The sequence below is a fragment of the Chanodichthys erythropterus genome, chromosome 19 (assembly GCF_024489055.1).
Source record: "Chanodichthys erythropterus isolate Z2021 chromosome 19, ASM2448905v1, whole genome shotgun sequence".
In the NCBI taxonomy this organism is placed as follows: Eukaryota; Metazoa; Chordata; class Actinopteri; order Cypriniformes; family Xenocyprididae; genus Chanodichthys; species Chanodichthys erythropterus.
In genome coordinates this window covers 23,034,760-23,051,206 of record NC_090239.1, presented here as the reverse complement: position 1 = coordinate 23,051,206, position 16,447 = coordinate 23,034,760, and the positions used below count along the sequence as shown (strand labels likewise).

Sequence of the window (16,447 nt, the reverse complement as noted above, 5' to 3'; positions counted from 1 at the left end):
GTTTTAGTAAATCGAGGGAATTAATTAATAAATCCTGTGCGCGTTTTAGTAAATCGAGGGAATTAATTAATAAATCCTGTGCGCGTTTTAGTAAATCGAGGGAATTAATTAATAAATCCTGTGCGCGTTTTAGTAAATCGAGGGAATTAATTAATAAATCCTGTGCACGTTTTAGTAAATCGAGGGAATTAATTAATAAATCCTGTGCGCGTTTTAGTAAATCGAGGGAATTAATTAATAAATCCTGTGCACGTTTTAGTAAATCGAGGGAATTAATTAATAAATCGTTTGTACGTTTTAGTAAATCGAGGGGATGAATTAGTAAATTGTGTGCACGTTTTGGTAAATCGAGGGAATTAATTAGTAAATCGAGGGAACTAAATAGTAAATCCTGTGCACGTTTTAGTAAATCGAGGGAATGAATTAATAAATCCTGTGCACGTTTTAGTAAATCGAGGGAATTAATTAGTAAATCGAGGGAACTAAATAGTAAATCCTGTGCACGTTTTAGTAAATCGAGGGAATGAATTAATAAATCCTGTGCACGTTTTAGTAAATCGAGGGAATTAATTAGTAAATCGAGGGAACGAAATAGTAAATCCTGTGCACGTTTTAGTAAATCGAGGGAACAATTAGTAAATCGTGCACACGATTTAGCCTACTATTTTTTCCTGCATGTCATTTCCAGAGCTCCGTACAAAATACCCGGTTAGTTCCCAAAACAATCGTTAGAATAATAAAACCTAAAAATAACCATTAGAGAACGCTCCATATACATTGTGGAGTGGAGACGGGTAGGTTTAGGGATATGTAAAGTGGGAGGAGCTGGATCTAGATCCAGGGGGCGGAGATGGGTAGGTTTAGGGATATGTAAAGTGGGAGGAGCTGGATCTAGATCTTGTGTTCTGCAGTGAGGACCATCTCGACACGTGTTTGTGTCCGTAAAGTCCACGAGATCGTTCATCGAGATCATTCATCATTTTAGGTTTCAGAAGGGTGCTCGTGAGCACCCCCTTTGCCCTTTGTACACTTCAGGCAGACCATAACCCACAATGCAACACGAGTGTGACGTCACCGCATATTGCATATAATTTACCCCACCAAACAACTCTGTGATATATAATTTTTATAAAAATATTTAAAATACACATATATATAGAATGCTGCATTAAACAATTTTGTAAGGGGAAAAAACTAAATAATAAATCAACTCCATAGTGGATTTCAATTGATCAAGGGCTTCGCAAAGACCCCGCCCCCCTTAGTTAATGTTGCTTTGTCCGAAAAAGCCATGGCGCTGTCACGCCACACACAGTGAAAAATACATTGCCCAAAGAGAACACAGAGCAGGTTACTGATGATATTAAACAAAGTCCCAGCTTTCAAATTGTGTAATTTTTTAAGAAATTCGAACAATAAAAACTGTTTTGTGTTCGATCGCTGTAGCGCCTCAGCTCAAGCGGCTCATGAACCGATCATCTCTTCCTACTAGTTCATTCATAGCATCAAATAAACATGAATGAACATCAGAAGGAATGTTTCAAACATGGAAAGAAGTCACACCATTTTTCAAGTTCAAGTCCACCGAGATTAATCTTCTAACTCCTGACAGCTTTGTTGGACAAAATAGCGGATTCGGCGTTATGATTGGTTAGATCGCTTGTCAATCAAACTCCTGGCAAAGGGTCAATTCAGCCCATTGCAAAGGTTCCGCCAGTAGTGGGCACTCATCCGAGTCAACGAAACTGAGGGAAGTTTGCGATGGAAAGGCATAAAAACCAAACTGGAGCGCAACCTTGGAATTCAGCCAAAGTCCATTAAGGAAAGTCTGTTCACTCGGCGGCCATATTTGTAACGCCTCCAGGCATCTGTTTTGGGTTTTCAAGACCAAGTCCTATCTATTTGAATGGGGGAATCCTGAAATCTCAAAAACTGCTCGGCGAACTCCTCATTAAATAACATATTATTATTTAGCGACAAAATCTGACATGAACTGTCCCATAAATGTTGTTTCTTATGCTCAAATAGCGTTAACAAAACATAATTTTTAGGCTAAACAAGCCGATGCACGAGTCTCAGGTTTCTGTGGAAACCAGCTGCAGTGACGCATAGTATTATAATATTGCACATATTTCTATTTCGTTTTTTTATTTTCTCCAGTTTTATCTATAGATTGTTTGCAATGCCCATATGTTCTTAATTACTGCTGTTAAACACCAAACAGTGTCCTTAATATCCATAAAGACTTTTATCCAATCAATCCATTCATTTTCAGAACTTTTTCTTTATTTACTGAATTGATATCAATCCAAACAGTGAAGTTACACTTTTAAAAGTAGAGTTTATAAACTATATTCTTTTAACACACGACCAAACAATTAAACAAAGGAAACGTTGATTCTTTAAAAGGAACTGGCCATTAAAATTGTGCAATATTACGTATCAGTACAAACAGTAGTTAAAAACACGTCATCGAGGAACAACCGAATACAAACCGGGCAGAATTGTGCATTTAACATGGATCAGACATGTTACTCTAAAGACAGCTACACAAATAAAAACAACTCCAGAGACTTCGAATGCAGATGCTGGGCGAGATTCTTGATGCGACAGAGACGGACGTGCTGCACGTCGCCAGCGCCGTACACTCGATATATGTGATATCGCTCTTTCTCCTTCAGTGCCAAATCCAGCTCGTTCGCAGACATGTGGATGAAGTGTCGATCTCGTCTGACAGTCGTCTTCACCTCCACGAAGATCTCTCGCGTGCCTCCATTCGCAGCGAAGGTCAGCTTGAAGTCGCACGCGCGGCCGCTCTCCCCTTTCTCGTTGAACCAGGTGATTTCGCTGGGCCCAGAGCCACTGCCGTTCTCTTTCCAGTGAGTGAGGAAGGAGAACACCAGCTGCTCTCCCCATTGGCCAATACAGGCCGTGTCTTCTTGGTCTTTGGGGAGCACCAGGGTTTGAGGCACGGAGCAATCCAGCTGCAGATCCTCCAGGACGTCCTCCGGACTCATGGCTTTGCTCCACACCGCGTTATCCAGTGTTACGGGAGGACGCGGTCGGCATTCAGCTCCCTGAAACTGGCTCAACACCTTCTCAGGCTTCTGGGCTGAAGTATGGCTTCTAGAAAGAAGGGAAAATTGTTGAAATGCAATGAAAAGCAAGCGACAATAAGAGATACAAACCATTTTGTCCATCTTTCTTTAGTGTGTAATGTTGCTGTTTGAGTTATTCTGAAACGCCTCCGAGTTTTCTGCACAATATTCCTCATTTTAATAATTTATTCGCAGAATAAAGGGGCGGGGCCTGGTTGAGTTAGTTAGTAGTGTGTTGAAACTGGCGGTTATGGTAAGGGGCGGGGCATTTCCCAAACACCAATCACAACACACTGCTCCAGCCGACCAATCAGAGCACATTGTGCTTTTCAGAAGGCGGGGCTTCATAGAGACAGGAACTAAACAGAGCGTTACTGACAGACTGGGAAGAGAGGAGCTGCAACAATGGAGAATATGAGGAGAATAATCAACATTCAGTCTAGTAGAGTCTAAAAACAAAATGGTGTAATAGATCCTCTGTATTTTATTAAATAATTTGGACTCTAAAATTGTTAAAAATTCAAAGCCATATGTCTAAACACGTCATGTTCCAAATTTGAAGTTGATATCACAAAAATTGAGCCGCTAAAGGGATTTAAAGTAGTGTTTTTATGGTCCAATTTCAAATTTTGAGTGTTTAAGCTTTTCAAATTCATGATTACTAAAAGCTTTGAGGGGAAACACGGCGGACAGGATATGAAGAAACACGTACTGTTGATCTGCTGCTGAAGAGGCTGCGCTGCTCTCATCCGCTGTAGTTTTATCTTGTTCATCCGAAGCAGCGTTCGGATTCACAGGCTGAGGACTGACATCCTGCACCGCGGCCTCTTCCCGTCGCTCTGTGTGAGCAAAACCATGTTTAAAACCTTGTTTTTGACAGCTGAAACCCTTTGAGATAAAATATTTTCTGTAGAGTCATCATGACTACTAGTTTTTTCTATTGTGCCGCTTCGCAAACAAGAACAAATGTATGCCCTCTATAAAAATGCTTAAGCCCTTTATGACTTCACTCCGATAAAGGACAACAGGTTAACACCTGCATCAATACTTAAATGACAACTGCTGTGTGAATCACGAGAGCGTCTGGACCTGAGGATCGTGGGAAGGCACTGCTTGCTTTGGGAGCTTGTTCATGTTGAGGTCTTGCATCTACATGCCCTGGAGCATCTGCGGTCAGCTGATGGACACTGGTGCTGGACGAGCTCCTCTCGACTCCTGACTGAGCTGGAAGCGTCACTGGACCCAGAGGAGCAGGAGGAGGCCACATCTTCATCACATCCTCCACAGCTTGGCTGCTTGAACCTATAAAACACACATGCGTTATGAACTCGGGGACCACTGCTGATATACAAGAATGAACGATGTCTGAGGTCAAAGCACATGATTTACTGATCTAAAAAATACAGGGTTAGTTCATTAATTATTAGTCATTAATTCCTCTCCCTCATGTCGTTCCACACCTGTAAGACCTTCAGAACACAAATTAAGATATTTTTGATGAAATCCAAGACTCGTCTATAGATAGACAGCAATATAATCAACACTTTCGAGGTCCAGAAAGGAACTACAGACATTGTTAAAACAGTCATGTGACTGCAGTGGTTCAACCTTAATGTTATGAAGAGACGAGAATACTTTGTGCGCAATAACAAAACAAAAATAACCACTTTATTCAACAATCTCTTCTCTTCTGTCATTATCTTACGCAGGTGACACAGTTAAGCTTTCGTGTTTACGTCCGAATGCCGGCTCAGAATTGGCCAAAGCTGATCACATGATCAGCACGCCATATGCGTGTGAAGCCGGCCAATAATGAGTCAGTGTTCTGACGATAAACCTGGAAGCGCTGGACATAAACATCGAATGAGAATGACACAGAAGAGAAGAGAATATTGAATAAAGTTGTTATTTTTGTTTTGTTTTTGCGCACAAAAAGTATTCTCGTCTCTTCATAACATTAAGATTGAACCACTGCAGTCACATGACTGTTTTAACGATGTCTTTAGTACCTTTCTGGACCTTGAAAGTGTTGATTATATATAGACGAGTCATCTCGGATTTCATCAAAAATATCTTAATTTGTGTTCTAAAGATGAATGAAGGTCTGACGGGTGTGGAACGACATGAGGGAGAGTAATTAATGACAGAAATTTCATTTTTGGGTGAACTAACCCCTTAAAAAAACATAAAACTGAATTCTCAAACATTCAAAATTTATGTTTTTTTTTTTGTTATTTTTTAGATATCAGCCTATCGCTACTCAAAATCTCAAAACTTATGCAGCTGCAACAACAAAGTCATTCATCTGTACCTGAACTGCCGCCACCTGTTTTATTCAGCGAGGCTTTAGGCGGCCAGCAAACCAGCCGGTCCTCTTTATTCAGATCCGTCTGCATTTGGTCCTCCTGCACAACTCCTGAAGGACGAACTGCAAACACAAGCACCATCAGTGTGATAAACACAGATCAACGCTGATGTTTCATCACAAAAACTGGCGTAATAAACCTCCGTTTTAAAGCACAAAATGATGTTTGTACAGTTAGGACTGGGTTGAAAAAAATCAGTTTCTCAATTTTAATCGATTCTCAATTTGTTGAACTGAAATTGATTCTTAAATCCCAAGATTGGACTTTTAGTCTGCTGTTTCCAGTTGATGTGTGAACAATTCAATTCAATAATCATAATAATCTTTCAAATTCAGTCAGTTTTATCACGAAATATACAAGCAATAAATGTGTTTTTGTGTCTTTAATGTGTGGTGACCGAACCGATCATCTCTTCCTCTTTACTACTAGTTACAGCAGCAAATAAACGTGAATGAACATCAGAAGGTATGTTTAAAGAAACTTTCTGAAATTAATCATGTCTCATGTAATCGATCAATCAGTTTCAACCGCAGAAATAATTTCACGTAACGTCACTCAATAGTTAGCTAAAAAAATAAGTCTAAAGAGGAGCATTTTTATAAATATATATTTTGATAACTATATTACATATTCATATTTATTACCTAAGCTGGTCTTCATTAATTTATATATTTTTGAATAAAACTGCATGAAAACAAGTGTTTATGACCATTTATATGTTTATATTTCCAAAAATGAATGAATTGGAGTAGAAACATTATTATGTAAAAACTGCCTTATGTGCAATTTAAATATATACAAATCAGTTATTTTTAACCTTTAATATCACAATAATGTACCAGCTGACAGGGTTCCTGAATAGTTTACAGCATTAGTTGAGATTTCTTTTTTTACTAGGAGAAAATCAGACGTGCTGTATCTGATGTACATCCAAAATGAATCAGTATTGAATCAAATCTCAAGCATGTGAATTTGAAATGGAGCGGTGAGATTTGTTTCGATGCCCAGCCCTTGTTATTCATGCGTGTCTGGCTGATGTGCAGCTGAGCAGAGAGAGAGAGAGAGAGACGTCTCTTCTCTTCGCCCTGGCAACAGCTGCGCTTTCATGTCAGCGAGACGAGCGGCAAACAAACACACATTAGCATATGCGCACTGTGCGTGTGGTGCGAGAGAAATGATGAAATGAGGGCGCAGATTAAACTGGAGAAGAAATCAAAGGGATCAACACAGCTGTTAATTTCTCCGCTGTGCGATGGATGCATTCAGACTCGGTGGAACACACTGTCTGTTCCTGTCGGCTCGCTTCAGGGACTCCAAGCGAGATGCTTACCGATGGTTTCTGTTTTTACTTCCACCGGCTGTGGCGCTGGGACGTCCCATGGTTCCTCATTTGCAGGGAGTTCTTGAGCGTTCTCTCTGTCCAGAAACCTCTTTAAAGCAGCTCGGTCCTGAATCACACAACAGACACACAATCATGTGATTCAAGCAGTTCAGTGTTTTGTGATTCTATGGATTTGTATGAGGGTCGTGAATCAAGTAGAGATTTGATTGACCAAAATAATTACAAGACGTGCCAATTACTTGATCACAGTATATGTCTGCAATCCTCTACCGCATAGTGTTGCCATATGGCAACATACTCTTTATGTTCATTTCCTTGCCGCCGTCTCTTTAAGAGAACATTCTAGTTTTGTTTATTTGTAAGAGAAGACCTTAATTTAGCCAATGATGTGCTTTGGTTAAGTCACATGACATGCAATTTTTTTCTGTGACGCGATATCTGACAGACTGCCATCTCTTGTCGGCAGTTGCTGAAAGCAAACTAAAACGTCAGTAACAAACAAGGACCTGCCCATGTCACATTCACAAAAAAAAACGTTAACATCATCTCAGGTAAGGTATGATGACATATTCACCACTCAAAAATGTTTTTATGAAATTAGTTTTTGGTAAATCGAGAAAATGTCTGTGTTGCCATATGGCAACACTGCGCAGTAATGGAATTACATTATTATAATAGGTTAGATAGCTAGCAAAGATCAGCTGCAGTCTGTTAAGCTGTAACAATAAAAACATTTATGCTAGTGATACAATGTTGATTAGTCGTATGTTAAGGACTGCCGTGGCATTTGTATTTTGGATTAAATCAACATCAGAGATCTGCCATCACAGCCATGTATACTGGCCCAGACCTACCCCTTTCCCAACATGGTGTCTCAAAAAGGCAGGTGCAAGTGGCTGTAAGTGTATTGTAAGTGTGAATAGCACCAAATGTGATGTCTACATGTGTCTCACCTTTGGAAAAAAAAAATGCTTTCTGAAGTTTCATACAGAAAAAAAGTAAAATTTAAAGAATATAAAGCATTATTCAGCAAAAGAGAATGGAAAAACACAAGATGTTGGAAAATAAGTATAAGGTATTGTTTATAATTACTGCTAAAACTTATAATAGCACTAATTGATTCAATACAAACAACATTACTGAGGAAAAATATGAACTATATACACTTACACTTATTCTAAGTTTTTCTACTATTTTACGTTGTTGCCATATGGCATATGTAAATAATATTTTTTTCCAAATTTTTTTTTTACAGCACTTTAAGTTAAGCCATTCTAAGAAAAGAAAAAGAGTCAAATATTTTTTTTTATAGATTTATCATAATGTGTGAATTTATAAATTAATTAATAATGTGAATTTATTTATATACTTATCAGTCATATATATATATATATATATATATATATATATATATATATATATATATATATATATATATATGCACACACACATATATATTAAAGTATTTAAAAATATTGAAATTGTTATTTTTATATTATATATTATTATATATATTATAAATTATTATAAGCAGTATTAATCATTTATATAATTAAATCAGATATATATATATATTTATATATATATATGCACACACATATATTAAAGTATATAAAAATATTGAATATTATATATAAAATATACTGTATATATAATATATTAAATTATAATATAATTTTATATATATATATATATATATATATATATATATAAAAATATTGATTATATACAAAATATAATAATCTGTATATATAATATATTTTTATATTTTTGTTATATATATTTTAAATTATAAGTAATATTAATTATTTATACATTTATATATATATACACACATATTAAAGTATATAAAATTATACATATATAAAGTATATATAAATATTGAATATTATATCTAAAATATAATATACTGTAATATTATAATATATATTATATTATATTTTTATATTATATAAAGTATTATAGTATCAGTTAATTTACATAATTAATAACAGTCAGATTTATATATATATACACACACACACACACACATTAAAGTATATAAAATATAGATTAAAAAAATATATAAATATATATATCACAATTATAAGACAAAAAATAATTTACTGCTTATTAATATTAATGAAAATATTATAGTTTTGTTAATATTTTGATTTCGATTCTATTTTTATATTTTAAATTATCATTTTAACTTTCAAGTTTTAGTAATTTTCTTGAGTTTGTCATTTTATTTGTTTTTATTATAATATTAAAACTAATATTTTACTTATAAGTTTTTGTTTATTTAGTTTTTAAATTTTAGCACTTCATCGTAAACTAAATAGAAAGATCATTCAGCAACTCGCTAAAATCAAACAAGCTTACATTTGTTATTGTTTTTATTTTATTACAATTAATGTATATTTTATTTCAAGTTCGTTTTTTATGGTTTTATTTAATAATAACAGCCCTGCACCACATGACATTTTTAGAGACATTAAATTTAAACTCTTTTTGAAAGTTTTTCAACCATATGAAACCAACATGAACACAAAGAGCACATCTGGCACATATGTGAATAAAAACAAATTCGCCATGCTGATATAAACTGATATAAATATGTTTGTCTGCATCTCTGCTGAAGAAAGCTTTAGTAGTTTATAAAAGGTCAAAAATTAACTACTAGTGCAATTTATGTATGGCTCGGGGACTATTCGCGCAGAGGCAACATTTAGTGTTTTGCAGGCCATAAATTTTATCCCAGCTCTCAATCACTAAATCTTGCTTTCGAAAACAAGGACAGAGTCACCTTGGAGTACAGCTGGCATTACTCATGCCCGCAGGCTCAATTTAATCACAATCAGACTATACTCACGTTAATGCACGTAACAAGGCCCTGGAGAAACCGCTCCAGCTCTTTCGCAAAGGTCTTTTCTGTGGTGAACAACTTCACCAGCTCTCTACAACAATATAAAGAGAGATGAGCCACACACGTGAGGATTGAGAAGCATAACGTGCTGAAGCTACAGGGCGGACGCTGTACCTGCCGATGTCCAGTCTGGCCGAGAGGTGGTCTTTGTGGATGTACAGCTCTTTTTGGTTTTTCAGGAGACAAATAATATCCTCGCTCTCAAAAATCGGGTCCTCGTCCGGCACCTCGAGCCGATAATGAATATACAGCTTCCCCACCTGCACAAACACAAACAGTTCTGTTTTGAAAGAAAGAATATGATGCAACAGGCAGCAAGCCGTTGGAGAAATCTGTTGGGTTTGCATCGGGGAGAAATCGCACCTGTCCGAAACTCAGCGAGCTGATGCGTTTGGCGATCCCACTGTCCTTCAGCTCACTGTACATGTCTTCAAAATCGGCATGGTGGAAAATGAACCTCTGGATGTAAGGGACGAGCTGCCGCACCAGGGTCTGCAGGGCGGGGCAAGGCCTGTAGAGCTCTGTCTGCGCTTCGGTGGTCACGCACCGCGAGAGCCGCTCCACCCCGCAGATCTCCAGGAACAACTCTCGGTCGCGCTCGCTGAACGCCTCCTTCTCCAGCTTGCCTGAGGACAAGAGAACAGGGAAATTACCTTTGAAATTATCCGGATCATTCATTAAAAACTCTTAACCCTCTGGTTTTGTTCGGTCATTTTAGACCGAAAGAAAAAAAATGGTTTGAAATTTTGAAAATCACTGTATGAAACTCTACTCTCACTCGCAGTTGCGATGTGACCACAACAAACAACTAAAAAACTAAATAAAAAATGTATATATATATATATATATATATATATATATATATATATATATATATATATATATATATATATATATATATATATATATATATTTGTTACATTTTTGTTGAATTTTGATGTTATGTGTGACAAAATGTCTTTCTCTGTGTTCAGGTTTGAAAATAGTAAAAATTAATGCAAAAACTGACACTTCAAATCAAAATAAAAAAAACAAAACAAACCTAAACCTTCACGAAAAGTAGTTTTGAGAAATGTCTAAATATATATCCAAATCCACAGCATGATGTATTTATGTCTAAAAACAAGAGAATTTACAAGCCTCTTTATATAGCGCTATACAAGCATCTAGTGGTCACACCACAGCATTATGAATGTTTTTCTTTTTTTACTCCCACCAGATGGCACTAATCTGCCCTCAAAAATTGGATTTTAAAGGCATTGTCTCTATTTTAACATGAAATTTAACTGAAAAGTAATACATTTTTTTAATTTGTTATTTAATTATTTTCAATAGGACAAAATTTATCATAATTATTGCATAAATATTAATTAGTACTATGAAATTCTCTCAAAACACAAAAAAATAAATAAAATAAATTTAAAACAAATAAAATAAAAAATAAAACAAAAAAAAATTAAAAATTAAACAAAGAAGTTAAATTTAAGGTGTGAAAATGCATGCGAAATTGAAAAATATATGAGATGGGAAGAAAAACGATATTTCAATTATTTTGCGTTTTCTCAAGGAATCTCACAATTCTATAAACTCGCAATTGCAAGAAAAAAAGGCAAGAGTTGTGAGATAAAAAGCGCAATTACCTTTTTAATTTTTTTATTCTTTGGCAGAAACAAGCCTCCATAGTAAAGCACTTCAAAAAAATTAAGAGTAAATTTTAAGTTTACTGTAAAGCAAATGTAGCCATTTTATTTTATACAAAATATATATTTTACAAAATAATGTGGACTTTAAAAAGCCATTTGTCTAACTCCAAATTTGAAGTTGATCTGACAAAAATTTAGGTTTGTGTGAGACTCTGTTTAGGCGTATTAGATGCATTTCCCTGTCATAACTTCATCTGTCATAACTTCATCTGTCATAACTTCATCTGTCATAACACCGGCCACACATGGAAACGTGAGTCACAGATCTTTCGTACGATAGGAGTTGTCAAGTTCAACTGAAAAAGATTTGATTATAAAATAGTGCAGTGCAGTTTTGTAAAATTTTAAACATGACTCCGCCCACTAGAGGGAGGGGCCAGCTGAAAGGATTTAAAGTACCATTTCCATTGTAACACAATGTCCGATGTCAAGGTGTTTAAGCTTTCAGATGATACCTAACTTATGATGATTACTAAAATATGTGAGGGGGAAAAAGGCGATAAAAATTTGCAAATTTTAATGTATGATGTATCGATCATGGTAAATAGCATTGCCGAAGTTTGCATTCTACAATAACAGCCACACACACACACAGAGGTATTTTTCACTAGTGAACACGTTACCTTCATGCTTGGATTTGCTGGCTGCTCTCTTGGCCGCAGACGGCAGGTTGAGCAGACAAACCGAACTATGCGATTTGAAGATCTTCTCCAAGTTTGCGCTGTCTGCGATCATGGGCTTGTGAGCTAACGTGACCCAACCGCTAGTCTTGGTGGGGAAAACTCTTTTACGGGACACCATTTCTGTTAGGACCATAAAAATGGATTAAGACCAGGGCAGGATTCTGCTGACATCACCAGCTCCATAAACACACGACGTTAGGATCTCACCCTTCAGAGAGCTGCAGTAGGAGGAGTTCAGCTGCGCGTCTTGATCCTGCTCTCCGTGAACATGCATTTTACATTTATCAGCTTTCAGAGAGAGAGAAGCATATCAGAAATGCATGCCAGTTAATGGATGATTAGGGCAGGATATCATTTGATTCTTACCTAGTTTGGCAAAGATGACCGAGACGTCTTGGACAACATCTCCCGTAGCAGGAGATGATTCGCAGACAGCCTCCAGCAGGGACACGTACTGCTTCATAGAGGGATTGTGCTCCACCTTGAGAGACTGAAATGATAATAAAGGCTCTTAGAAAACATTTATTTCAGTATTAGCCATATAAAATGCCATCTGAATCGGTCCCATGTAGATTATCAGCCCATTTTAGTAGGGCCAAAAATTACTTGTTTTGTTTACATTTTTTCTGGATTCTGTTTGAATTAATTTTAAAAAATGATGGATGTCTAATCAATTTAATTTATAACATTTAATAATTGATTACACTTTAAATCATAATAGGGCCCTATGAAATGTGTGTTTATTTTTTCCTTTAGTTTAAATTTTGATTCCATTTTAATGGTTTGATTAAATTTTAATAAAAGATGTCTAATGAAGTAAATTCAAAAAGATAAATAATTGAATAGCATTTAATAATGTATTAGAATTTTAACTAATATATATATACTTCTCTTTTCTCAAATGCTGTGTTTTCCATTTTAATGTTCCTGGGTTCAATAAATTTTAATGGTTTAGTTAAATTTTAATAATAAAAAGGAATGTTTAATCAATTTAACTTACAAAACTTTAAAAATTTAATCATTTATTAAAATGTTATTTTACTTTATGAAATGGCTTTTATTTTTTTCATAAATTTTAATATTTTAAAAAATATTTTATTTAAAAAGTTTTAATATTTAGTACTTTAAGATTTATTAAAATTTTATTATCAAAAAGGTGGTAATCAAAGCAATGCATAAGACATTAACGATTTAATTAATGTTTAAAAAATAATAATAATAATAATAAAATAAAATTTAATGTTTTAAAGAAGTTTACTGTATAATTAAAACATGGATGAAAAAATTATGTGATAAAGCTTAAAAATAATGTTCAAACTGTATTATTGTTATTATTACATTCTGCTGTGTAACAGTAATATACTTCCATCATGATTTCTTCAACTTTGATTTTGGAAAGACTTTTGAGTTTCTGTGTCTATCATAATGAAGTGATTTTATTAAGTGTACAGCTTTACTTTTAATTTTTTCATCCAAAATTGCCAAATTCTGTGACATTCCTTATTATATAATAAATTCAACTGGATTCCGCAATTCTGCCAATTTTTCCCACATTGCATATTTTATAGATTTTCTTTTTATTTATCTGTATAAAAAATGGAAATCTTCTTGTACATGCTCATTTCCTCTATTTTTACATAAGTATTGCCTTTGCTGTCATCTAATGCCCACTTAAAGTTAACCTGTAAAAACATTAATGAATTAATAAAAACAGTTAAATGTAATTTTTTGCAAATCTCAAAATGAGAATCCATGTTGTAAAGTCTAAAAAAAATTTTGGTGTTTAATTTTAAATTCATTTAGACAAAATAGTATAACATTTTAATATTAGTCATTTCTCACTGATTTCCAGCTTATCAGCCTGAATTTCAACCCTAAACAAACCTTGAACATGCTCATTATGTCCTGCAAACCATTATAAAATGGTGCCAAGACTTTGGGCTCCTGTATCCCACTGTCAGGCCGTCGGATCAACTCCTTGTATCTCTGGAACATGCCCGTCGGATCCCACCAGCAAACCTCTTTGAGATGATAGAAGCGCCCAGAGCAGCGTTCATCCTTCCTGTAAGAGAAGAAAACGGCAAAAAAAAAAAAAAAACAGTAAATGCATGCTGGTTTTGTAGGGATCTGAGGGTTAAAGGCTCATGACATGGTATTTTTATTATTTTAATATGTTCATTGAGTTTCACTTATAATGATAAAGTTTTTTTGCACAAAAAGGACCGCTTTAAACAACATGTATGTTCAATATGTGTATATCTGACCTGTCATACTCGATGAAGACCGCGGGCGAGTGCTGGAACAGGTCTCTGAGCTGGACACTATTGCACTGGGCATACAGATAGCGGTACACTTCACGGATGTGATCCACTGTAGTGGTGAAATCTGCTCCTTCAGACTCCTCAGACGGATCCTCTGACACCCTGGTGCACCAGCGCTTCAGATAGCCAATCATGTCCTCCACTTGCAAACTGTGTCTCATTCCTACACAGACATTTATATGATATGCACCGTTCAAAGTTTAGCATTGCTGCTCAAGAAACATTTCTGATTATTATCAATATCTTTGTGGAAACCGTCATACATTTTATTTTTTAGGATTATTTGATGAATAGGAAGTTCAAAAGAACAGCATTTAAGATTGCATTATACCAGTCAGCAATTCTTCCTATATTCGTTACAGACTCAGTCTCAATGCCTTCAGCTTTACCTATAGCTCTGGTGAATTCACTGGGCGTCTGCACGCTGTGTGCATAATCAACGTGGGAGCCGAGAAGCTGGTGCACTTGTGTAGAAAAGATGTAGACAGATTTGGGCTGTAGGTAAACTACAGGACGGCTCTCGTCCCACATCTCGTCTCGCCTGTGCGCAGGAACCCAGGGCAGCTGTGTGAGGAGGTGACAGAAGGAGGATTTGACCTCTCGCACGGATCGGCCCTGGCTGTCCAAGACCTGTGCCCTGAGATACTGCGAGTACTTCTCTCTACAACACAAACAGGACAGGTTTACACGTAAAGAGACATGCATTGGCTTAACATGAATAATAAGTACTGTAACTAATGCTAGTATATTTCAGTTATATTTCAGCATTATCTAACAGTAATGGGACTTTAACCCTCTGGAGTCTGAGGCTGATTTGGGGCCTGGAGAAGTTTTGGCATGCCCTGACATTTGTGCTTTTTTCAGTTGTTCATAAACATATTAATGGAAAAAGTGTCATTACACTGTATTCAGCACAAACTAGGCTACAATAATATGTGAGGAACATGTATGTACATGTTTGTGTTTTTGAAGGAATAATGTTTATGCGTGGTTATTGAAAAAACAAAAAACTTACGTCACTGAAATAAGGCCAAAAAAAGTATATTAAATCTGTGTTCACAAGACTTCTGGGTATTGGAGGTTGTAGACTAGAGTTTTTGCTTCAGAATTATGTAAAAATTATGCTGCCTACTCTTTCATATAAAACAATATATTGATTTAGTTTTTGTAAGTCACTTTTTGTCAAGAAACACAATATGCGTGGAGGCGTGAATGATCATGAATAATGGGTCATTCACACCTGAGAAGACAAAAGAATCGCATAATAATGACCTGAAATGACTTGCATATTAATGAGGCCTTTCAGTCAGGTAGGCTGTGAAAAAAACCCTCTGTAATAATGTCTCAGCTCAATTTAAAATAATGGTATTCTATTATATTATTTAAAATATAATGTATTTCTGTGATGCAAAGTGTCTGAACAGTTATGTTACCTCTATGGCATTTCATATAGGCTTTTAGCTTAAAGGCATGCACATTTGGAGAAATATTGATGGATTCTTATATATTTATGTCAATTTTCTATACTGAGAAGTAATATTTATTGTCATCACTATGAGTGCTGGACACTGTGTTTTCAATTCATACTTGCAGCCGGAGGGCGCTCTGTACACCTTTAGGCCACAAATTCGTATAAAGAAGAAAAGGAACCAGGAACTAACGGCATGTCTTCTAGAGATCACTAACCATGGCTTTAACATCCAAATAAACACTTTTCAAGACAATAAATACACGATTGAGACGATGTATACAAGTATTCCCTCCTCAAGCTCCTCTTCTCTTGGAAAATATTAATTTCTCTTTAAAATTTCTCGTTTTAAACTTCTAATTCGTGACCGGTGTTTTGTTTTGCTTTATCCTTTGAGCTTCCGCTTTCGACATTGCGTCACGCGTTGGAAATCTGCCACAAATTAATGCGTACAATCGTGTGCCAGTTATTATAGTTAATAAAGTCTTAAATATGGATATTTTTCTTACAAACACCCATCGCTTTGCTTCAGAAGACCTTTATTAACCCTCTGGAGCC

The 16,447-nt window shown here is 35.6% G+C and overlaps 1 protein-coding gene across 7 annotated transcripts in view; it reads right to left on the bottom strand.

Annotated features, from left to right (window-relative positions):
• Nucleotides 1–1,250: 1,250 nt before the first annotated feature.
• The window catches only part of wu:fj29h11 (uncharacterized), a 61,417-nt gene continuing 46,220 nt past the window's right edge, over nucleotides 1,251–16,447 (bottom strand). For 4 of the 7 annotated variants that reach the window (XM_067368998.1, XM_067369000.1, XM_067369001.1 and 1 more), the window contains 14 exons: nucleotides 14,811–15,082; nucleotides 14,365–14,584; nucleotides 13,985–14,162; nucleotides 12,467–12,590; nucleotides 12,308–12,388; nucleotides 12,041–12,220; nucleotides 10,078–10,340; nucleotides 9,829–9,974; nucleotides 9,661–9,745; nucleotides 6,795–6,912; nucleotides 5,410–5,526; nucleotides 4,188–4,400; nucleotides 3,811–3,937; nucleotides 1,251–3,126 (listed from right to left, as the gene is read on the bottom strand). In XM_067368998.1, the coding sequence (XP_067225099.1) occupies nucleotides 2,547–3,126; nucleotides 3,811–3,937; nucleotides 4,188–4,400; nucleotides 5,410–5,526; nucleotides 6,795–6,912; nucleotides 9,661–9,745; nucleotides 9,829–9,974; nucleotides 10,078–10,340; nucleotides 12,041–12,220; nucleotides 12,308–12,388; nucleotides 12,467–12,590; nucleotides 13,985–14,162; nucleotides 14,365–14,584; nucleotides 14,811–15,082 (2,704 nt within the window). In that variant the 3' untranslated portion in view covers nucleotides 1,251–2,546. The remainder of the gene's footprint in view (nucleotides 3,127–3,810; nucleotides 3,938–4,187; nucleotides 4,401–5,409; nucleotides 5,527–6,794; nucleotides 6,913–9,660; nucleotides 9,746–9,828; nucleotides 9,975–10,077; nucleotides 10,341–12,040; nucleotides 12,221–12,307; nucleotides 12,389–12,466; nucleotides 12,591–13,984; nucleotides 14,163–14,364; nucleotides 14,585–14,810; nucleotides 15,083–16,447) is intronic. The other 3 variants (XM_067369004.1, XM_067369002.1, XM_067369003.1) reach the window with 1 other exon arrangement.